Below are 23,356 nucleotides of genomic sequence, written 5' to 3'. Positions count from 1 at the left end.
ATTATAGCTGTCAACATTGTGGAAATTTGACGCCCTTTGAAAAACTCTCCTGGTTGTCAACAGAGTCAAACAGATTAAGAATTCCAATCTACTTCCTGGTGTAAATGATGTCACCCACACCCAGGTTTTAACGAATGTTCTGATTGGTCGACAGTAGGCATAGTTAATCAGGTGACCCAAGTTCCAATATTTGCTCCCCAAAGACAGAAATATTGGCATAGATAAGAATGGTGATGCAGGAAAAAGGCCATGCCTACAAAGTACGGTACAAGTGCGAAACCCTATTCAATTTCTATCAGCAAAACAATAAATCTGCATTTTCTGTGGTTGCTTTTTCTGTGTTCTAATAATGTATGTGAAATGGTTATAAATAATTTGTTGTTACCTTTTTCACAGTTGTCACACAGCTTGATCATTAAAATGTTTTTTTTCTTTAAGTGTCAAAATGCTAACATAACTCCTCTCTTGTACAGTTAGTTAGCTTGTTAGCATTTTGTGACTTCCAGACAATTAAATTATAATGATCATGCAGTTGTTTGACAGCTGTGAAAAGGTTATGGGCAATTAACAACACCATATACATTTCACATAAATTATTAAAACACAGATAAAGCAACCACAGAAAATGTCAATTGTTTTGTTTACATCTTGTGTACCTACTTTGTGGGCGTGGTCAATTTGAAATGTCACACTTTCTTATCATGGCACAATCATGGGGAAGGTTCGGTTCTCACACAGTCCTACAAGCTTTGTAGCTAACCATAAAAAACCAAGATCAAAAACTGAAAAGAATGATGTTCACTGTGTTACACCAAACTTTTCCTGACTGAGTTTAAATCATTACACGGGACCTTTAACTGTATTTGTAAAGTATGTTCATCTTAATTTTGCAAACAGATTACCCAACTGTAATCCCGTTATATGTAATGGGTTACTTCTCCCATCCTGCCGGTAGGCGGTTGGCATGATGGTACAGATGGCCTATGAGAGATGGTAAAGGTGAAACCAATCACCCCCGCAGGGTTGAGGAGAGCAGCCGCTGTGGCCGCATTACAAACTGCATCGCTTCTTGTGACAACTGTAGATCAGTGAGCCATCAACTCGCTCGTTCGCTCTCGCTTTAGGGACATGTAGTTTTTAGTGTAAAAAACGCCGCCGCGTGGTAGAGGCCTTTGTAAAACTTAAAACTACAGTTCCCTCAGACCTACTAGGAGGTGTTAGTTGTCAATATGGCTGTTGTCAGACAGACAAAGCAGAGAGGCAAATAATTCGCCTCTGATTAGAAATCCTTGGAAAAGGGTCGGACAGGGCACTGTTATCAAATTGGTTTATTGTTTGGCTGCAATAAAATACACACCGGGTCTTTGCTGGAGTCGTAAAGTTAAATGGTTAAGTGGCCAATCTGAACCGAGGTAAGTCATGTAGTTAGATATCCTCAACGTTGAATGTGATGTTATTAATATCAAACGTTCGCTAGCCAGCGATGGGAGCTAACGGCAGCTAGTAACAGCGTTGGCAAGGCTAGCATGTTATGCTAATCATCACATAACCTAATGTTATCAAAGTAGCTAACTTGAAGTTGCTAGCTGTCTTCCCCGATGCCTATAGATTCTTATCAGTATAAATGCAGCGGCAGCGCCACCGAAATAATCAAAAACAGTCGGGGTTAACGGAGAAAAGGGTAGCTAGCTGGCTAATTTACATTGGGCATTGCTGGTCTGCCATATAACATTCGCTAACATTAGCTTTTGGGCAAAGGGCGTGAAAGCTGACATCGCCAATGGCTTGCCTGCAACGTTGTAAAGAGCGACAGTTTTTTTGCTACACTTTAGGCCCCGTAGCCAATAAAATAAAAGCACATGGAAAAAACTGTAGATATTGTGGCAAATTAAGAGACTGCAGTGCACAGGAACCGTGAGTTTTGGCTGAAGTTGGGTATTTTTGATGCATGCAACCTGCCTAGAAAGGTAAGTTAGCCTTGTCTATTTTTGCTTGAATGATAACGAACCCATTGACATATTGCCTAACGTTACCGCTATGAGTCTATGGAGTTTTTGAAGTTGTTTTGGAGTGTTACGGAGTGACCCGTGCTGTTATGGTTCTGGATAGAATGAAGTGTGCCATACCATCTGTCAGAGACAGCACCCCTCAAGGGTTCTTGTGTTTTAATCAGACAGGAGTATTAGGACCCCACACACACCTTTCACATCTCCTCACCAGTGTCATTCCCGTTTACAGACCTGTCAAACCTGAATTTGTGCATCTTATAACACAGTCGATGTATGGGAATTCATTTATTATTACTTTAAGTTCTAGGCTACAACATTTAGCTGGGGTGCTACTGCTAACTTTTTATCTGTAGTTAGTGGGGTTTAACTTATTGCTTTTGTATCCATTGTGTTTCAACCAGTTAAACCAGCTCTAGCCCAAGTGAATAGTTAACTGAGTAATAGTTGAGCGGGTTGGTTAATGATTAATCAGATGCATATATTTGGCTGCAGCTCACATTATCACTGTAAAGAATAGTCCACGATTTTGCGTAACTTCATGCGCCCAACTACATGTCAAAATCAGTGATATTCCCCTTAAAGTGACCAGTCGATAACATTCGTAATTTTGGATCCATGTAGCTGACCTTGCAGAGGTGCAACAGATTTCCAGTGTAATTGTCCTTGATAATGATTTACTGTTTGCATAGAAATGGATGGTCTTCATTATGAATTGAGGAGATGGTAGTAAATGTTCACTAATGCACATCAAGCTACTCTATGGCATAGGAGTAATGTGTTTCCGAGCTGAAAATCAGTGGCTTTCCCCCTCAACTTTGTCTGAAATGATAGGAATAGTCTTTCACCTTTTTATAAACTAAGTGTTCCAGAGCTCCAAAGAGTAATATCCACCCTAGTCATATCAATTTTCATCATGATCACTTCAAAACACTGTATATGGCCCCTAGTCATTTGGCTAAATACCCTAGAATCTTTTTTCTGTCTACTGCACAGTTAGAGAGTAAAAGAGATGTAGAGAAATGCCAGTGACCCCTTTTAAACCATTTATCATATCAGCATAGGCCGGGTTGGCACAGAAGATGGAAAATCTGCCGCAGTCTGATTTCAGTTGCATTGATTTCGAGCGCAGCAAATTGCTTATGAAAAACATACAGCGTGGGTGGTGTGTAAAGCCGGGGATATATTGTAGCTCTTAAAGAACGGCAGTCAGAATGTTAAGATAGCATCAGCTGTCAAGGTGACTCTGGCACTCTGCGTGTGTTGCCTGCTGGTTCCCAAAAATAGCTGATTTTATGCCCTGCCCCTCCTTCCTTTTTCTTTCACACTTCCATCTCTCGCTCTTGTCGTCCTCTCTCATCTGCTGCCTCTTTATTTTCTTCTTGTCATTTTTTCTTTCCCGCCCTTCTTTTCCCACTCTCCCCCCTCTCCCTCTCTCTCTGCCTCACTCCTCCTTTTCCATCGTTCTAGTTCTCTCCCCATCTGCATCCCAAACACACATTTTCCTGCCTTCCTTTTCACTCTTTCCCACTTATCCCTCTCATTTCCTCCTGTCCTTCCTCCCTCTCCTCCCTCCTTCCATCTCACATCCCTCTGATTCTCCCTGACTCCCTCTGTCTTCCTTGCTCCTCCTATTTTCCATCTCTCTCTCCTGTTTTCCCCTCTACATCCTGAACACCCACTTTCTTGCCTTTCCTTTTCCTTAACTTCCCCCTGCATTTCCTCTTTCGTTTCCTCCTCCTCTCCCTACATTCCTCCTCTGTCTCACATCCTGTCTGTCTTGTCTCTCATCCAGCAGCAGGATGTCTGAGTTCAGCGAGGAGCCGCGCTTCACTATCGAGCAGATAGATCTGCTGCAGCGGCTGCGTCGCACCGGCATGACCAAGCAGGAGATCCTGCACGCACTCGACACTCTCGACCGGCTGGACCGGGAGCACGGCGACAAGTTTGGCCGCCGCACCTCTTCCTCCTCCTCCTCATCCTCTTACGGGGGAGGCGGGGCCAACAGCTGCAACAACTCTGCCTCTAATAACACCACCACCACACCATTCAACAATAACAACAGCACTGCCTCGGCAACCGCCACCTCTTCGGCTTCATGCAATGGAAACAACGGTACCGTCAACAGCGGCGAGGGCAGCACCGGCGATCGCTCTGCGGCCGCCGCCTCTTCCACGACCTGCAAAGTCTCCACCGCCACTCAGACGCAGTTCCGTGGCGGCGGGGGTCTGTCGCCGCCCCATAGCAACAGCTACGACACCTCCCCTCCTCCAGGGCCGCCCCCGCCTTCCGCCATCCTGCCCTCCCCGGTCTCACTGGTGGCGCTGTCGCAGAACGGCCGCGACAGCCTAGCCGCCACACCCAATGGGAAGCTGTCTCCCCCGCGGTACCCGGTGAACAGTGCGGCGGCGGCACGGGCCTTCGGGTTCGAAGCTACGGAAGAGGACCTGGACATTGACGACAAGGTGGAGGAGCTGATGAGGTCAGTAGTAACAGGGGCGAGGTGGGGTCTCAAACTCTCAGGGTTGAAAACTTTTCTCTTACAGCCTTTCATCCAGCAGTAGGCCTAGCCCTAGTTTGGTGCTTGTTGTCAACCTTGAAGGCTGTTCTCCATCTTTTTCAACTGGTGCAGTTAATTGGTTTTCTTTGGCTTTTGGAAAGGCTTGGGTGGCCAGTTTGTTTGGGTCAGGGGGTTTTCTTTATGGGCAAAAATAATAAGTGGAGGCATGGATATATATAGGTGAGGGCTAATTTTAATAATGCAAATTGGAAACTGTTCTGAAGCCTCAGTGTATGCAACTGCTATTGGAATTCATAAATGTTACAAGAAGATTTATGCGTATTTTGCATGAAGTCTTTTGCATGAACGTAGGTGGCTCTTCAGGGATGGGGGGGGTGAAATAAACCCAAAAACTTTTCATTGACTCCAAGTATGGGGTGGTTGGCCTAGTAAAGAGGCTGGTAGTGAAGATTAATTTATCTGTACCCGCAGCTTACGTTCAGTAGGATTTGACTGATCGCTGGTGCTTTTGCCATCTCAGAGTCTGTTCTTCATCCTTTTTTGTGACGTATTCATTTCCATTACTGTATGCTATCGCTGTAATACAGTAGCATGAATTAAATCTTTGTGTCATTTGTGTCAGGGAAGAGACACGCATCATTCTAAATCAGTCAACTGAGGAAGTGGACTTGCACTCTAAAAAGCTTCCTACCCAATCTATAATGAAATAAGGTTATATATAGAGTATAAATCATCGTTGGTGAGTTACATGCCATTCCATCATTTCCTTTTTTTTGCGTGCACTGCTGCACTGGGAGGTCAGAGGTCAGGGTTAGGGTCATTAATTAACCATTAGCGAATGGCAGCTTCAATTCATATTTTGAATTGTAATGAAAATGTGCAAGACGAATGGAGACTAAAGGTGCACAGCTCAAAAAAACAAAAATGAGACACAGAGTGAGGGGCAAAAGGCTTGAAAACTTGCCATAACTGAAAGAATAGGCAGCACTGAACGAGTTGTATCTTTATTCAGCTGTCACAATGAACGTGTTTCAGCAATACAGCGTTCATTATGGACACGGGTTATTTTTGCTGTGCTGGCTATTCTTCCACATTTTGAAAAGAATGTGACCACACTGCAATTCTGATTTGTGCATTTGTCCTCTGCTAGTGCATGTTCCATATAAACTTGCACATCAATCCTCTGTGATGGAGGAACAGCAAAACAATACAGAAAAAGCATAAAGAAGTTAGTTGCAGTGCATCAGTCGGGTAAAACATGCAGACCATCACACCACACCATATAAAAAATATTGGCACACCGTTTCCACACTTAATTCTTGTTGAGATTAGTTTATGCGTATAGTCAACAGTGATTGCGTAAAAAAGTGTTTTGTGGGAGAGGTCGGAAAAATCTTCACAGCTTGAGATGACATTTCCCCAGAAGAAAGGAAGTTTGAATCACACACCTGACAACATGACATTCAATTACATAACATCAAAAACATGACATTTGGCATCTAACAATAGTTACTTAGGCCCACTACTCTGACAGTTTCACTATTCACAATCCAACGCAGTCCCATCTCCTCTTTTGTTCCTAGCACTCTACACATTAGCCCTTCACTCCTACTGCTGTGGGCTCCTGCTGCCTTTCAGCTGCCCTGCATGTACAGTGAGAATAGGAATAGGCATTTATAGCTCAGGCTGTATCCTCAGCATTGCACTAGCTGTCCCGTTGCTCATCCACTCTGCCTCTGCATTAAATTACATGTCCTCTTTAGACAGCCCAAGAAGTTAAGTAGCGTTCAAAAGCCCTTGTCCTCTCCGCCTGCAGGACTCTCCAACGTCTCACTTCGCAGGGCTGCGGGGGCGTGACATGTGGTTTCAGCTTGTCAACAATCCCACGATGCCCTACTGATTCTCTCACTTTTAAGTGCACATTTCCTTCTCTGCAGGGGTTTAGCCTTTTAGTTGGCACCCACCACCTGCCCCTCCTCCTCCTCTCCTCCACTTCCCTCTCTCCTCAGTCTTGTACAGCAGCTTGTGCTACATTGATTTAGTGGTGTCGATACAAGCAGCGTTTTTGAGGTCTAATTTTAGCCGTGCCGCGAGAGACTGGTGTGGAGGATATTGATGCTGGATGTCAAGAGTCGTGACGCATTTTCATCTCTGAAATATGCTAACGGAGAGCTTAGGACTTTGGTGTGTTCTCCATTTTAACCACACAAGGGATACTGATTGTTCCAAAGGATGCTGTGATTGTATGTTGCCCTATGGTTTGAGCATGGCACTAATGCTGTCAAAATTAGGTGGGGATGGGGAGTGAGGGGGGGGTGGCCCTCACTGGGAATGCCCTCAATACAAAATGTGTACACTATCAGTATGGATAAAGGCGTCTACCAAATAGACAGGCACCAACCACTTTGCATTTGACAGGTGTTCAGAATCTGTCAGTTATCTACCTTGGGATAAGGAATCAAGCCAACACAGTAATAAGCGTGTGTGTGTGTGTGTGTGTGTGTGTGTGTGTGTGTGTGTGTGTGTGTGTGTGTGTGTGTGTGTGTGTGTGTGTGTGTGTGTGTGTGTGTGTGTGTGTGTGTGTGTGTGTGTGTGTGTGTGTGTGTGTGTGTGTGTGTGTGTGTGTAGGGGAGTGTATTGGGCCAGAAGCCAGAACGAGGGGTGGGTAGACTGTGACTGCACATGTTTACTCGCCTCTCTGCATTCCTGCAAGTCTGTGTGTGTGTGTGTGCGTGTTTTTTTTTTTCTTTTCTTTTTTTGCTTTTTAAATGCCACTATGTCAGTATTGCTGCTAAGGATGGGACCAATACTGCTGTCAAATTGGTGCGGACCAGATTAAAATAGGACCTTGGCTATAGAATTATCCCACTACTAAAATCCAGTGCCAAGGGCCACATTTGATTTTCTTGATTTTTTTGGCCTTAATATGAATTGCATCTCAGTTATTGTTGCACAGGGGACCCAAACTAATGGTCTGAGTCTATATTGTTCTGTGAAAAGGTGCACACACACCATGTGAACGATACCCAGCAAACATTTTGATGTTGAACAGATGCTTATACAGCGGCCTGCAGCAACATTGGAAACCTGTGTAAATGTATTGCCAAATTGAAAGCTGAGATTATATCTGTAGTCGTCCATAGCTGCTACCTGCCTTAAATTGGGACCTAAATATCTTTCTGATATCAGTTCAAAACATTTTCCAAAAACTGTTTGAATATGAATTTTTACCATGCCAGAACGTCATATTGCGAAGATTTTGTGCTTGTTTGGATTGATGTTGAACTCGACGACCTCCTGCACGTCTCCGTCTGTGAAATGTTTGCTGGGTACTCAAGATTTTAGCGCTCTGGATCAGAATTGACAGTGATGAAGTGGTATCGCCGCATTCCTAATTGTGCTATATGTGTTTGCAGGAGGGACAGCAGTCTGGTGAAAGAGGAGATCAAGGCCTTCCTGGGCAACAGGAGGATCTCTCAGGCGGTGGTGGCACAAGTCACTGGTTAGTAACAGACATACAGACACACACACACTCTGAAACCATGAAATTTATTTAACTTTTTATCTCATGTGCATTATATAGTATGTCCTATAAATACCACTTTGGCTCTTTCATGTCTACTGTCTTCCTCTGTTGCACACATACACTCACTGAGCACTTTATTAGGAACACCTTACTAATACTGGGTAGGTATCAGCTTTCAGCTCAATGTCAACCGGTTACCAAAGTGACATCCGCCTCAAGGTTTGACGTGTTGCATTCTGAGATGCTGTTCTGCTCACCACAATTGTAAAGAGGTTATCTGAGTTACTGTAGACTGTTCTGTCAGCTAGAACCAGTCTGGCCATTCTCCTCTGACCTCTCTCATCAACAAGGCGTTTCCGTCCGCAGAACTGCCGCTCACTGGATGTTTTTTGTTTTTCGCACCATTCTGTGTAAACTCTAGAGACTGTTGTGCGTGAAAATCCCAGGAGATCAGCAGTTTCAGAAATACTGAAAACAGCCCGTCTGGCACCAACAACCACGCCACGGTCAAAGTCACTGAGATCACATTTTTTCCCCATTCTGATGTTTGATGTGAACATGAACTGAAGCTGCTGACCTGTATCTGCATGATCTTATGCATTGCACTGCTGCCACATGATTGGCTGAATGGATAATTGCATGAATAAGCAGGTGTACAGGTGTTCCTAAGAAAGTGCTCGGTGAGTGTACTTTCACTCTCCCTCTGTCATGCACATTTATTTGTTGCCATACCTCCATCTCCTCAGTTAACATTTTACTTGTTGGGCAGTTACATTCACATTTTACATTTGAATTCCTAGGAGTGTTATATATGTCAGTTTGCTGATATAAGATTTTGGCCTTAAGTCTGTAAAATTGTATTTTCATTGCACATTTTATTTATTTGTTACACTGGTTAATAATGTTTTGTTTTTGTTTTTTGCATATTTATTTATTCACATATAATATAAATAAAGAGTTAAAGGAAGAGGAAAACACTTATTTTTCCCCTTCTTGTGCTCCCTTCTGTTTCTCTTTATCTCTCTTGCTTTCCTTACCTCTTGCTTTCACTGTCTCTCTCTCCCTGCCTTCCTGTCTTGCTCTACCCTCATGCATTGTTCTTAAACACACCACAGGAGGTGATTTCTTGTCGGTGTTGTCTACAAATTGTGTTGCAAATCTCTCTCTTGTAATGCGCTGTCTGGCTGCCTTCCAGGGATCAGCCAGAGCCGGATCTCTCATTGGCTGCTGCAGCACGGCTCCGACCTGAGTGAGCAGAAGAAGAGGGCCTTCTACCGCTGGTACACACTGGAGAAAACCACCCCAGGTACTACTGATTTCTTTACCCCTTGACCGTGTGTGTGACTTAGTCAAGTTCAAGTTCATTTGTACAGCCCTTAATCACAGTTACAGTCTCTAAAAGGGCTTAACAATGCCCAGATTTTCAAACAATAAATGAAAACCTTTAACCGTCAATGAGAACAAGGAAAAACTCCCACAAAAACGTCATTAGGGAAAAAAAAAAAGACAAATTAGGAAGGGCATCACAGAGAGGGTTCCCCCTTCCAGGACGGTTAGGTGTGCAATAGGTGCCGCGAGCAGGCAAACAAAGATGAAATGTTGGCAACAGCAGGGGGAACAACGCCGATTCGGTCACCATCATCGTCATTGTTGTCATCAAGGTCGTCATAGGAACGACATGCGGTGCAGAGACGTCAGCACTGTCTCGGTCACCACAGTCTCGGTCACCACAGAGGACAACTAATACCGGAGGAGGGAGGAAGAGTCTAGGATCACACTGATACTGTCCAGCCTGAAATGAAAAGAGATGGAAGACACAGACAAACACACGGCAGACAAACTCAATTGCTTACTCACACAAACAGACACACAGGAACATGAATGAACAGGTGCACACAGACCAGGAAAACAGGATACACAAACTAAATTCCCATTGGCAGGAACCTGAACTAGTGTTAACTAGTCAAACTTTACTCTATGAAGAGACTGAGTCACGCCAAATAATTGTGCAAAGCTATGGTTGACCAAATACGGAGCCCCTGATAGTTCAAAGGGAAAAAAATCTGAAATTGATTTGCGTTCCCTTGCAATACTTTTGCATTCCCTCGCAATAAAGTTGGGTGACCTTGCAAGACTGTTTTGGGCGCTTTTGCAAAATCTTTGAGTTTCATCGCAATTGTTTTGCATTCTAGGCCATTTTCCCTACATTTTGCATGGAGCTGACCAGAGAACTGTAGCTGGTCATGGAAGAATACAACTAGGTCTTCCAAAATGGTCGTGACCCTTCCAAAACGTCATCCCCTTGATTATAACACTCGTTTGAGCTTTGTTTCACTTATTTTATATTCATTCATGGCCGGCGCTGATTTTATATCTTTGTAATTAAGACCAAGTTTAAGGTAAAAGTCTATCAATTGCTCCATGGCTGCATCAACGATTGGCTGATGTAGGCTAGTTCAAGCAACAGTTATGTAGTTGAATCTTTATGAAAGAACCCAAAACTATTGTGAGGGAACGCAATTAATATTTATTTTTTTCCCCTTTGATCTATTAGGGGCTGCTTAACCAGATGATCGTGAAAATAAGTAAGTTATTAGCTGATAAGCACAGTTTCATCCAGGAGGAAGAACTAATCAGTGAAATCCCCTGGTGTAGCGTTTGGTTGGAATGAAACCCTGCAGACTCTTAGCCCTCCATGGCACATGGTTGCCCCTCCCTGCTGCAGACGGTTAACAGCAAATAAAGCAACCTTCACGCTCACTGTTAAAATATTTTGGCTCTTGACTGCGTGCGCGCGTGTGTTGTAAAAACCTATAGCCAGGCAGCAGACATCCCACGCCTTGTCCTCTGCGGCATGTTCCTTGGTGGAGCCCTGCCAACATCGTCAGCAATGGAAACTGCTCTATGCTATTTATGGCCAGACTGAGCCCGGCCCAGCTCAGCCCAGCCCAGCCCCGCACACGCCTCCATCACTGCTGCAGAGAAAACTGATGCCCTGTTCACACTATTCTGATAACCTGTACCGCTGCAGGTTGACCCAGTTAGGTCTCATCTGTCTTTCTGTCTCAGATTAGGTTATGATACTGTGGGTGAGTTTCTATCCAGAGAAGAGGAATAGAATGGATGAAGAGAGCGCAGTGCTCATTGCTTAGGTCCTGACTCTTTTAGTTTACATTACACAGGTTGTACATAGGTTGGCTATGTTGGTTTTTGTTGGTTTTCTAACTATAAAGTATAAACCGTGATGTGTCCAATTTTGAGATTGAGTACAACTCAAATCACACCTTCTGTTTGCTTTCGTTTTTTGCCTCAGTTGTGGTTTTAGATGATGCAGCACAGTACTCGTCAGCACAATTCAGTTGTGTTTCCAATAATAATCTTCAGGATGCTCAGATTTGCAAGAAGCTAGGTGCATGCATGAGTGAGACCTCCGGTGCTATTCTCATAAATTTTCATGACAGGGAATGGACTTACAGGCTGTGTGCTGTGCTTGGTTCAGCTCGGTTCATCTGCCAAGACAGCCACTACATATCATGGACTGGGATAGACACAGCTGTGCACTTTCAAACTACAAACAAACCTCCATATGTTCCTAAGGCTGATTGTGGCTGTTGACGCTCTTCCTGAAACATGCACCCTCTTGGATGTAACTTTAACAGTGAATCCTCTGAATGCTCTGCTATTTCCTGTCCCAGGTGCCACCTTAAACATGCGGCCAGCCCCATTGGCTCTGGAGGAGATGGAGTGGAGGCAAACCCCGCCCCCCATTAGCACCGCCCCCGGGACCTTCCGACTGCGTAGGGGAAGCCGCTTCACCTGGAGAAAAGAGTGCCTGGCCGTGATGGAGAGGTGAGGAGGAAAGGATGAGAGCGGGAAGGGTGATATGGCGGTTGGAAGAGGGATAGAGAGAGGGGGATGGAGCGGAGTTTGTTTCATAAGTTCTCCCTTATTTCCACAAGGAATTGAGGAAACATTGCAACCAGGGCGAGAAAACAACCAGACAATGAGGAAACAAAGCCGGTGACTCTTCTCATTGGCTCTCAATATTGGCTCGGTTGTGTTGCATATATAACAAATAGAGCATTGATATTTTACCGCACCTCTAGTTTGTTGACATTGTTCTTCCGTAGTAAATTAAATTAATCACCATGGCTCTTCTGCTATTTATAGCTACTTCAACGACAACCAGTACCCAGACGAGGCCAAGAGAGAGGAGATTGCCAACGCCTGCAATGCTGTCATTCAAAAACCAGGTACTCAGAGAAATCAGGACTGTGTATTTCTATGCACACTGTAGTCAGGATATTAGCTCATGTACTGCTTCTTGATGTACTGGTAACAAATATTCCTGTATACACAAAAATAAACAGAATATTCTGAATATTGCCATGGCATACACAACCCGTACTCCATACCACCTTCATAATCTGTCAACTGTGCATCCACATTTTATCTATTTACACCAGTGGTTCTCAACGTGGGGTCCGGGGACCACCAGGGGTCCTTGAGGGGGTTCCAGGGGGTCCCCAGCAAATCGATGAATTGTTAAACTTCAACATTATTTCATTTACAAGAAGTTAACATAATTAAAGAATGTAGAAGAATGACTGTTTTGATCATAGTTTCACTGTTATCTCTCTACCTACAATACAGACAGTCAGAATTCTGGACAAAATCATATCTGACAATAAAAATATTCTCAGATTTGAGTTTTCAGAGGCAAAATCTCATCAAGTTAGGGGTCCATGGGTCTAATGTGGACTAAATTAGGGGTCCTTGATATGAAAAAGGTTGAGAATCACTGATTTACACATCCAAAATGTGTTCTGAGGGCTGAATTTCGGGCTACAGTTTGCATATTAGCTCCAAGTTCTGCACCTGATGTTCTTGTGAAGACTATTTATTCTTCACAAGTCTAATATTTATTCTTCTTACAGTATTGACTCTAGTATTAACTGATACAGTAGAGCCTTATTAACAGGTTACGTGGCTGGCATTATGGAGTAGGTCATAGTCTTAAAAAGAAGACCTAATTGTGAGAGCCAAGCACGTTTTTGCCTATGCATGTCTTGGTACGCACAGGTGATGCATTGCCACTTTTTGGCTAACCTATGAACAGTTGATGGAGTTGTCCGACATTGCAACAACCGACACACAGCCACCATGCATATGAATTTACATTTATCTTGTTTAAATGTGTAACTTTAGAGGACTTCAAAGATCACTGTGATCTTAGCATTTTAGATCTAATGTCACTGGGACTTGATCATAAATTTACAGACAAAATATCTGTGCTGCAACTGTTTTGTGATACTGTGCCTAATGCAAAGGCACTGTACTCGCTTATGTAACAGTTATTTAACCACGTAGGTTGCATATGAAAAATTCTTACTTATAAAGACAGTCTGACAAGAGGGAATTGACATCCTGAAGGGGCAGGGGAGGGCATAAATAAGTTTGGACAGACAAAATGTAACATTCAACAGTGTTACTAGAGTCTAGACAGTGAAGAAGAATAAAGAAGAATAAGAGAAAAATAACAAAAGGCAGCAAAAAGCAAAGAAAAAAAATCAAGACAGGGCAGCAAGGACAATGGAAAAGAAAATAAGTGCTGTATTTGGTACACAGACCGCAGCGGGTTTATCTTGGGCTGGTTATTTTTGTTAATGTGGTTCTTGGTGTATATTGTTTATTTTTGTTTTGGTAGTGTTGTTAGGGATGTTGGGGTTGGCAAAACTTTGGTATTGTGATTGAGGTCTGAGATGGAAACAGATTTTTTGAAAAAAGGCATTCAATGGTGTCATGAGTAGATATGAGAGAGAGACTAAGTGTTAGGAAATAAGAATTGTGAAAATGTGTTTTTGTTGTTATTGGAACTTGTTGAGTGAGCTATTGTGAATGACTGTTGCATATGTATAGTGTGAATGTCTTGCAAGGTGTATTTCGAGGGTTGTTTTTTATTTTTAATTGGTTGGAAATGTGTAGGGGTGGAATATAATTTGAGGAGTTAATTATTATGTAACAGGTGGCCACTAGCACTGATGGGCACTTAGCAGCATCATTAGGCCACCTGAAAAGGATGCAGTTCAGATGGCCAACTGGGGGTATTCAGCTTAGAAGTGAGTCAGTCTACCATGCCATTCTGACTGTGGTATAGTCACCTTTCTAAACTTTTCATACATTTCACAGCTGCCCTCGCTGTAGAGCTGGGCTCCACTGATTTATCCGGGTCATCAGGCACATCAGGCACCACATGAAACATGCGGCCACTGGCATTGATAGACAGTTGACCTAAAACTGAAACCATGATTTCATAGCTAGCTATCTGTGATTCATAAGACGTTGTGTCAGAATGCCTCTTTCAATAGCGTGCAGCATTGGAAATTGCATCAAACTTGCCTGTGCTAATGATGGTAATTTTGGCAAAATCAAAGTTAGAAATGTCGTAACAAATGAACATTATGTCATCCCCGTCATCAAGGGCCGTTTGGGTAACCAGTTCCAATTCACTAGTAATAATAATTCAATAATTCATCATCATCACAGGCAAAGATTTTAGATATACAAAAATTACGAGCCCTGTCACTGGTTAATCTGCCTGACTAATTTATGCCATTTCCAACCCTCAAAACACCAGTTTCAGTTGTTAACAAGCCACAGAATTCTTCTATCTTGATATCATTATCAACAGCAGACTAACCTCCACTAGCGAGCACCAAAAAAATAAGTGTGTGAACGTTAAACAAAACTCACAACCCAATGGGCGGTGTAATAATAAACCAAGCAAAGCACAACAGCAGAAGTGCAGACTAGCTAGCTAGCTAACTAGCCTATGACAAACGCTGCTTGTTAGCTAATATCCAAATGATTTTTGACAGCAAAGATGGTTACACCCCTTAAGCTGTGAGTATAATGAAATTGTCACTTGTGATTTATTTCAGGGAAGAAACTGTCTGATCTGGAGAGGGTCACCTCCCTGAAAGTTTACAACTGGTTCGCCAACCGACGCAAGGAGATCAAGAGGCGGGCTAACATTGGTAATGTGGGTTTGGGGAAGGGACCACAATTGTCCTGTTGAGACTGTTGTGATTGCAGAGCACTCCACAATCAATTGTATATTACTATTTCATATTTAATAATAGCAATTACAGTATGTTTCTTGTAGCTTTCATTGCTTACCATGAATGCAATCCATCACTATAGTCACCCAATATCTGTAATCATAGCAGTTGTCGACTGGCCACAATGGCTGCTAAATCTCAAAATGTACTTGCCGCTTGCACTAGTTAAGTAGCCAACTATATTTAGAATAGAACCTCCAAATAATGGTTGGTTATTTGCCAAAGGAGTCAGTAGAGAAGACAAACTTACCAGTCACAGAAAAGACTTACCAGCATTTCGCTACTGTTAATTTCCCATCCTATCTGTAATGAGGGATAACATCAGTGATCCATTGTAAATCTAATAATCCATCATGATGATAGCATTTTCCTGACTTACTGTCTCTTCCTCCAAGAAGCCACAATCCTGGAGAGTCATGGGATAGATGTCCAGAGTCCTGGAGGACACTCTAACAGCGACGACATCGATGGGAACGACTTCGCAGAGCAGGTAGAGTGTGATGAAGGGCTTCACCAGAGAGACATTGAGCTACATTCATATTCCACAAGGAAGAGATTTGAACAGTCACTGCTCCTTTTTTGCAGTTTGATGTGTTGATTTTGTTGTGTACTGTTATTTTGTTTGTTTTTCTTTTTCCCCAACAAACATTATACCCATTGTTTTTAGGGATCAGCCACTTCACACAACCATTCACATTCATCCATCCCACCATGAAGGAAGGATCATTCTATTTTTGAATGACACCCAATTTTCCAGTGATGTTACTGATTAGTTCCCCTCTCTGTAGTTTGAAATTGTGCTAATCATTGAAATCAGCAGCTAGTTGTTTTTGGTGTGAATGAAAACCTGTGTGCTCTTGGGCCTCAATGGCACATGATTGTAGACTATTCACAAATTCACCCTAAAAATCAAAACTGCATGAACATTTTTTCTTAAGATGAAGTATGAATATAGCATTAAGGCCCAATCACATTTACAACAATAACTATAAAGAGAACTATAAACTATAACGATACATTGTTGCTCAAGCATTTGTCCTTCGCCATGCAAGTTTTCACACCAAAATGGAAGATGATTCCTTTACTGACGTGCTGTTACTTAACCCGCTCTCTAAAGTAACTGCAAAACATAGTCATAGAATTTGTGTTCATGAATTGCAGCAAAGGAGAAATGAACTGGGAGAATCAAATGCTCTTTTATGGGAGCTGTCCTACTTTGAAGACAGGTTTTACGAGCTCTTCCAATCCCGGCCCACATGTCACGTTTCTTTTCAACATTTTTTAGAAGGGATGGCCTTTGTCCAATAGTGCCGGGCTCTTCTGGACTTCTGTGATAAACAAAGCCATCACTGCAGTGACCTACCGAATTCTCCGACCCCTTCTTTCTTAGAACTTTAATTTGATTGGTTGATTGATTGTCTCTGCATCCAAAGAAATAGCTCTGAGATGGAAGCAAAAATATAGTTAAAGTTATTGTTGTAGTGGGAACACAGACACTCTATTTACTTAGAATGATTTAATCTTTTTATATTTATAGTTATCTTTATCGTTATTGTTGTAGATATGAGTGGGCCTTTTGTGTAGAAAGCACACAGAGAACTTTATTAATGTGATTTCATCTGTTGTGCTTTAGAACACTGTTGTTCCACAGTTGCTGAGGAGCTGTTTAACAACAAATGCCCAGCCTGCCCTTTTTTTGCCCTGTAATGAGTGGAAACTAAGCTTATGAAAGATGGTGAGCAATGGAAATGGTGTTATTGTAGTAGTACCTGCAGAGCAAGTGTGTATTTCAGTTTAAGCCCTCTCGCTTTATGCTTCATTGCACAACACCCAAACCTAAACCCTGGTGGCAAGTTAACCCTGCTGATCAAGTGAAAGCAGCCAGTTGAGGTTAACCAATGCTGGTAATGAGTGATGTATTCTTATGAGTGATGTATACAGGGTGTAATCAACCTGTCAAGCGGCACGGTCACCAAGTTAGCTAGATAAATGTGAGAAAGAACAAGAAGTAATTCAAATTCATTTGAAAAATGAACTTGAATTACATCTTGTTCTTTTTACAGCGACAAATCCTCACTCACTGCAAACAGCATTTGAGAAGTTGGTTGATATTTTTGAGAGCTGAGTAATCTTGTTTGTTGAAACCCCCAGGCCTGCGACCTGCCCTATTTTGACAAGAGACCTCTCAGCCGACCCTTTGGCTTCTACCGACTGGAGCCCACCTCACCAACACAGGTACCCCCTCACACAGAAACACCTGAAGACGTCTTTACCAAAACGGTACATATTCCTTTTTGGGGGAAAACGACAACAACAAAAAACCATTACCTTAAAGCAATATTCCACTTACTGTAGTTTTAACATGGGGGTTATTCGGCACTTGACCACCATGAAAACCAGAATATAAACTAATCACCAAGATCGGATGCAGCTGGGATGAGTTTGTAGCGTTCGGATTTTTACTTCCAGTTCATTTGAATGAGGTTCACTAACATGTTAAATGCTGGTTTTCAGGCTATTTTCGTGGCCTCAGCTCAACTTTCTGTCCAGACACAGAAGTCTGGCTCGCTTTTGTCCGTCTTTTGTTGTGATTTGGACATCTTGTTGGCGCTTAAGGCTCTCTGCTACTGCAGCCCTGACGACACTTCCGTAAACAGTGGTAACCATGGTGGTAACGACATAAAGGTCATGGGTCAGAGGCTTACGCATGTCCAATAAGGTAGATCTCGCCGTTTCCTATATTTTTTGTGTATTAGTGTGGATGGGAAACTTTTGGAAAACGGCCTGGAAACGTTAGTGTGGACGGAAACACAAACAACACGAAAACGCCATTTTCAAATTGACCCGGATTAGTGTGGACAAGGCATAAGTGGAATATTGCTTTAAGTTGTTCAACCAATATCTTTAAAAATAGAGGTTCCAGTCAGTAAGTTATAATTTTAACAACCAAAGATTTGAATGACCTAAGTATGATTTGTTATAATTTGTTCAGATTTGCTGTTATCAACATTTTGTAATAGTAGCTGTGTTTTTTCACATGATGGTTATATCATTTTGGAACAAAACTCTTCACCTACAGTGATGAGTTTGTAAGTATTCGGACAGTGACACATGAATGAATTGGAGCTTAAAGTGCAGAATGTCAGCTTCAATTTGATGATTCTTTTTTCACCATATGGAATAAGTAGTCAAATACCTGTTGTACTTTTTGTATGTACTTGTTGTGTACAGTTTTTTTGGACTGTCACAATATCTTCTGTATCAACTTCTTTTGTATGTTTTGGTGACAGCAATTTAACTAATTGTTGATTGACAAGTCTGTATATCATGACAAGAATTATTAATTGAACCTAAATGAGTCTTTAGAGTAGGTAGAATTCCCATTTCTTTTTTATCTGGACTGACCCCCTTCTGAACCGTTTCTGACCGTTGTATCCCTCTATCTTCCTCTTCCCCCCCACCCCTTCCCTCCCTGCCTCAGGATGACAGCACAGGCCACAGCGAGCACCAGGACCCCATCTCCCTGGCTGTGGAGATGGCTGCCGTCAACCACACCATCCTGGCCCTGTCCAGAACAGGAGGGGTGCCCAGCGACATCAAGACGGAGTCCCTGGAGGACGAATGAACTGCACAGGAGTTGGGACGGAGGAAGAGCGCGGGAGAGAGAAAACGATGGAGTCAGTGAACGAGAGGGAGAAGGAAAGAGGAGTAGAAAAGGGGAAAAAAATGGGGAGGGAGGGCGGGGGGCCAAAATGATACTTAGTAAATCCCTATGAATCTGTCCCTCATCCAGCCCCCTGCCAACTGTTCCTTCTCTCTCAGCTTCCCCCCTCCTCCCACAAAGCCCATGTAAATGGTAATCAACCCCCCTCCCCCCACCCCGCCCCCCCACCCATTATACTGACACAGCTGGTGGAAATGGGTCACTACACGTCCTCTGATCTCTCTGAAAACGTTCCATGGAAAGAAGAAAAGGGGGAAGAAAAAAGGCCTTTATCCCCGCAAAACGGTGGCTCCTGTCTGGGATTGCTTCTCCCGCAAACTCCTCCCCCCTCCCACTACTCTCTCTCCTCCTAGGAAACCTCGTCTCCTTCTTCCCCTCCTCCTTATCCACTCCTTCCTCCTCCTCAACCCCCCCCCCCCCCTTTCTCCTCCTTGTCCTGCCCTCTCCAGCCTGGTTGTCTGAGCCGATCCTCAGTCGATCTCACCTCAACTTCAACCTCAGAAAAATAACGTGTACTGTATACTGTATATATCTATATGGTTCTTATGGTTCTCAGTCACACTCCCCTCATCGTGTGCTACCTATCCCCCAGATTCACCCTTTTCATTGTGCAATTCATTGGAAGAGCAGCAAGCGCCTCCAGCCATCATCTCGGGAAAGATGGATGGATGGATAGAGGGGAGGGATGGATGGATGGATGGATGGATGGATCCTTCCCCCTGCCACTGAGGCAGTCAGTGGGGAAAATATCGGCAGACCGGCCTGTCCAGTCACTGTCTCCTACCCTCTATAGCTATCATTCCTTACTGCGAACTCCTACTTTTCACGTTTTTATTTTTCCACAATAGTACTGCTGTTGGATGAAAACCTCGCATCTCCAAGAAGTCAAGTGAGAAAAGCAGCCTTAATTTCATATTGATAACCATGCTTTTTTTCCCCCCAGTATGTAATAGGTTTTGAAGGGGTTTCATGGCTTCAAGGATCATGAAACTCACTCGGCACGTAGAGGACCATGTCATTTTTCAGTTCAAGTAAGAAAAGAAAGAAAAATGCCAAAATTGGTTATACGGTTTATATCCGACAGCAGCAATTGTTTTAATTCTTTCAGTTGCTTTTCCCTTTAAGTTGTTAGATAGCCCAAATGGCGACTGGATATACAGTCATTTTGCCTTCATAATTAGCTTCCCAGTGACACTGTTAATAAGTACTAGAGGCTATGAAAATCAATTTAGGGTCAATGTGATAATCATGCAAACTTAAGCTATCTGATAATGGGGGAATTATGCTTTGTTTTTAATGTCATCAATGCCAAAGGAAAAGATGCTTGGAGTAAAGCTAAGAGGCTCATGTAAGGCTGATTCTAGGTCAGTTCCTTTATGTTTAGTCAAGAGGTAACGTCTGCAGTCTGAGCACCAGAGACTGATCTCAGAACCCTAGTGGGAAAAACAAGGTTTAGCGCTTTTATCCCATATGGTGTTCAGGTTTATCCAAAGCGATTTCTACTAACTCCTTTGGCATAGATAAGTTTTTGATCATATTCATTGAAGCCTCTTGGGCCAATGTGGCATTGTATGTGGGCTTGACACTACAGCAGGCCTGTGTCATTAAGGATAGGTATAGCAGCCAGAAATGATATTGAAAATACCCCTAAGCTATTTACTACTTGTTCTGTGACGCTGCCTCTTTATAATAGCCTGAAGAATGTGCTTTCAGATTCTTTTTTTTATATCAGTGGTATCAGATTAGACAAAATCCGTACTGGAAATGGTTTAGAATATCAGAAAAACTTAGGAGGCGTTTGTTTTTTCATCTAAATAGCCTCAAAGGTAAAAGCACCACATGCAAGGGAAACGGAATCAAACACACCTCAAGTGTTGATATTGGAAATCATTTCCAACATTTATTTTGCCCTGGGCGGGGTTTTTCCAAAACCATCTTTGAGCTGAGATTATCTTTGTCTCATTATAAGCCGGTAGACATAGTGCAGTGTTTCTTAAACGTATTGGGCCTGTTTCTGGTGCGTTGTTACTTGTCAAGTATTAGTACGTTTTCAATGAGTTCCAGGACAACACTAATATCTTGAAATTTGGCCCCGGGGTGAGAAAGTTAAAGAAACCCCTGCCTTAGTGATGGTTTTGGAGAACCAGGGATTTATTTCACAAAGCAAGATTACTCAGTTAGCCCGCCAACTCAGAAAAAGAATTCTATGTAATTCTTCATGTTTTGAATTGTCAAATGAAACTTAAAATGTCTTGCAGACGTACCAAACAATCCCTCATTATGGATAACATTCAATGTTTTTTCATGATAATTTTCAAAGCTATGTGGTTAACTTGGGAATCCTGCTTGTAGAAGTATGTCCCGGCCCTGGGCTGACTAGTCTAGTAAAGCTCTATTTAATTCTATTGCTTCAGTGTGTACGAAGCTCTGATACAGTGACTCAGTACTGGGATCTGTGTTTCTAAAAGAAAGAGTTGAAAGATAAAAACAAAATATGTATTTATACTCCTTTTTTTTTAAGTAATGTACAAAAAGAATGATAAGGATATGTTTTGAAATGAATCATGCTTTTATTGTTAAATTAATCATGCTTTTTAATTTTTTCCTCCCTTATTTTTTTTATCATCATTTACACTGTTTTTTTGTGTCATCCCTTATTTGACTGAACAACAGTCTCCATTTGTGTCTGACGTAGTAAGCTATTTTATGAAAGATGAACGATAATGCACCTTATTAAAAATAAGTATCGCTGTTGACTAAGCTTGAAATGTAACCTTTCCCCCCATGCCTTCCTTGAAATAGCTAATGTCCAATCTATTATTATGGGGCTGGTGTGAACAAACATTTCAGCGCAGCTGCCTCACACACCATATCATGTCAGATCATAGCCCCAGTACGTGCCGTTTCCCCCTTAAAAACGTCATGCCAAACTCCTTACTTAAATCCAGCAGTTTGATGTTGCCCTTCTTATCGCAAACATACATACCTCATAGAAAAGGACTTGGACGAATAGTCCACCCCAAAATTAAAACTCAGTCATTATCTACTCACACCCATGTCAGTCGAAACTCCAATTAAGTTTGTACGAAAACTAAATGCAGAGCAAGTTAACCCCCATCGTTCCATTTCAGCCTTCTTCTCAACTATTGAAGTTAATGGACCCACAGTGCAATCGTTTGGCTGCAAAACACTTGGAGTAAGGAGGAATTTGATGGACATTTTATGCTTTTGATGCTCCTGTTACCTTCAGTAGTTTGGAAGAAGGCTGGGACGGAAATATGGAGGCTAACTCACTGTGTGTTTGGTTATTGTACGAACTTCAATGGAATTTCGACTCATCGGGGTGAATAGTTAATAACTGAATTTTCATTTTGGGGTGAACTATTCCTTTAAGACCTTATCCGAATCATAAGGGTTCACTAGGAAATTCGGCATACAGATGATCCACAAAGCAGTACATATTGAACTTTTAGAATTGATGCACACTATTTGCTTGCAGACCCTACAGTGTGTTTTTCTAGAAGACTATTGCAGGAATAATGGGCAAACCAGTTCTAAAAGTTGAAGGATTTTCCTATGGAGTTTGGTGTGGCGTTCTCTCCTATACAAAAAGAATGGCATATGTTGGAGCTGGTGAAATTAGATAAATGGAAGGAAATGCGTCGGAAAGAGTGCATTTTGACAGAATCCAGGCATTATTCTCTCAGTATAAGACTCTTGTGAATGACTTGCCTTCAAATCTGAGAGATGCCATGGCCCGATTAGTAAGTAGGTCTACTAGATTTGTTCCAGCAGTATTTTATGTGGGCTTTTGAGTACGACGGAAATGTTGATTTGTGACTGGAAAAAAAAAGGGCCCTGAGGTACTTAAGAAGTAAATGGGATTCTTTGGTTTTTCCAGAAAGAAAATGAAAAAATGACTAATCTGAAATAGACTGAAAGCGGATGCAGGCTGAATCTGAAGAAAGCTCTTCCTCCCACCCGATGTTGTGCTTACTCCAGTGGTAGTGCTTACTCTGAAGGGGTGTCCTCTTGTGGTGTGTCAGGGTCAACATGTCTACATGTCCTTCTGTATCCCCAGTGAAACACCATCCACTTCATCCCGATATAGCTCCGAAAAAGAAGACTGAATGCTGTTGTATCAATCTCAAATCTAGTTATGTTCAGAGTTACTGTATTGCCCATTTCAGAATTTAGTGCCTTTTTTGGACAGTAGACTGTTCTGTAATTAAGATGTAGTATATATACATTTTTTTGTACAGTTTCTTTGTTCATTTTTTTAACTTGTGTTTATTTTAGTATGATATATATAATGTACAAGAGAATAAAGCTATATCAATGAGACTGTTTTTTTCTGTTTTTACTATCTTGTAGGCTCCAAATAACTTTGAGAAGAATTGAAGCAGTCACTAGTGAGGAAAGAGGTTAGGATTCACATTAGTTGGGTGAAGGTTAAGG

At 42.3% G+C, this 23,356-nt stretch overlaps 1 protein-coding gene across 3 annotated transcripts; it reads left to right on the top strand.

Moving 5' to 3' along the window:
• Positions 1-1,290: 1,290 nt before the first annotated feature.
• On the top strand, positions 1,291-23,240 carry LOC139923439 (homeobox-containing protein 1-like). 3 transcript variants are annotated; one of them, XM_071914234.2, is made up of 10 exons: positions 1,291-1,412; positions 3,802-4,488; positions 7,944-8,029; positions 9,249-9,359; positions 11,749-11,902; positions 12,224-12,306; positions 14,995-15,090; positions 15,570-15,664; positions 17,326-17,409; positions 18,656-23,240. In XM_071914234.2, exons 2-10 carry the CDS (start codon positions 3,809-3,811, stop codon positions 18,797-18,799), a joined length of 1,533 nt encoding a protein of 510 aa, XP_071770335.1. In that variant the 5' UTR covers positions 1,291-1,412; positions 3,802-3,808; the 3' UTR covers positions 18,800-23,240. The 3 variants fall into 3 exon arrangements, with proteins under 3 accessions (XP_071770335.1, XP_071770333.1, XP_071770332.1); XM_071914232.2 differs by lacking the exon at positions 1,291-1,412 and adding an exon at positions 1,848-1,967 and having other exon boundaries at positions 15,573-15,664; XM_071914231.2 differs by lacking the exon at positions 1,291-1,412 and adding an exon at positions 1,848-1,967.
• Positions 23,241-23,356: the final 116 nt, after the last annotated feature.

The sequence above is a fragment of the Centroberyx gerrardi genome, chromosome 18 (genome assembly GCF_048128805.1).
Source record: "Centroberyx gerrardi isolate f3 chromosome 18, fCenGer3.hap1.cur.20231027, whole genome shotgun sequence".
NCBI classification, from domain to species: Eukaryota; Metazoa; Chordata; class Actinopteri; order Beryciformes; family Berycidae; genus Centroberyx; species Centroberyx gerrardi.
The sequence above is the reverse complement of the archived record's forward strand: the minus strand, read 5'-3'. Positions and strand labels throughout refer to the sequence as shown.

What these genes read in the sequence shown, in the direction of transcription:
- LOC139923439 (XM_071914231.2), top strand. Translation starts at nt 1,945, where the DNA reads ATGCATGCAACCTGCCTAGAAAG. An exon ending in AAGGTGGAGGAGCTGATGAG is followed by an intron (nt 4,489 to 7,943) that starts GTCAGTAGTAAC and finishes ATGTGTTTGCAG; the next exon opens with GAGGGACAGCAGTCTGGTGA. An exon ending in GGAACGACTTCGCAGAGCAG is followed by an intron (nt 15,665 to 17,325) that starts GTAGAGTGTGAT and finishes TGAAACCCCCAG; the next exon opens with GCCTGCGACCTGCCCTATTT.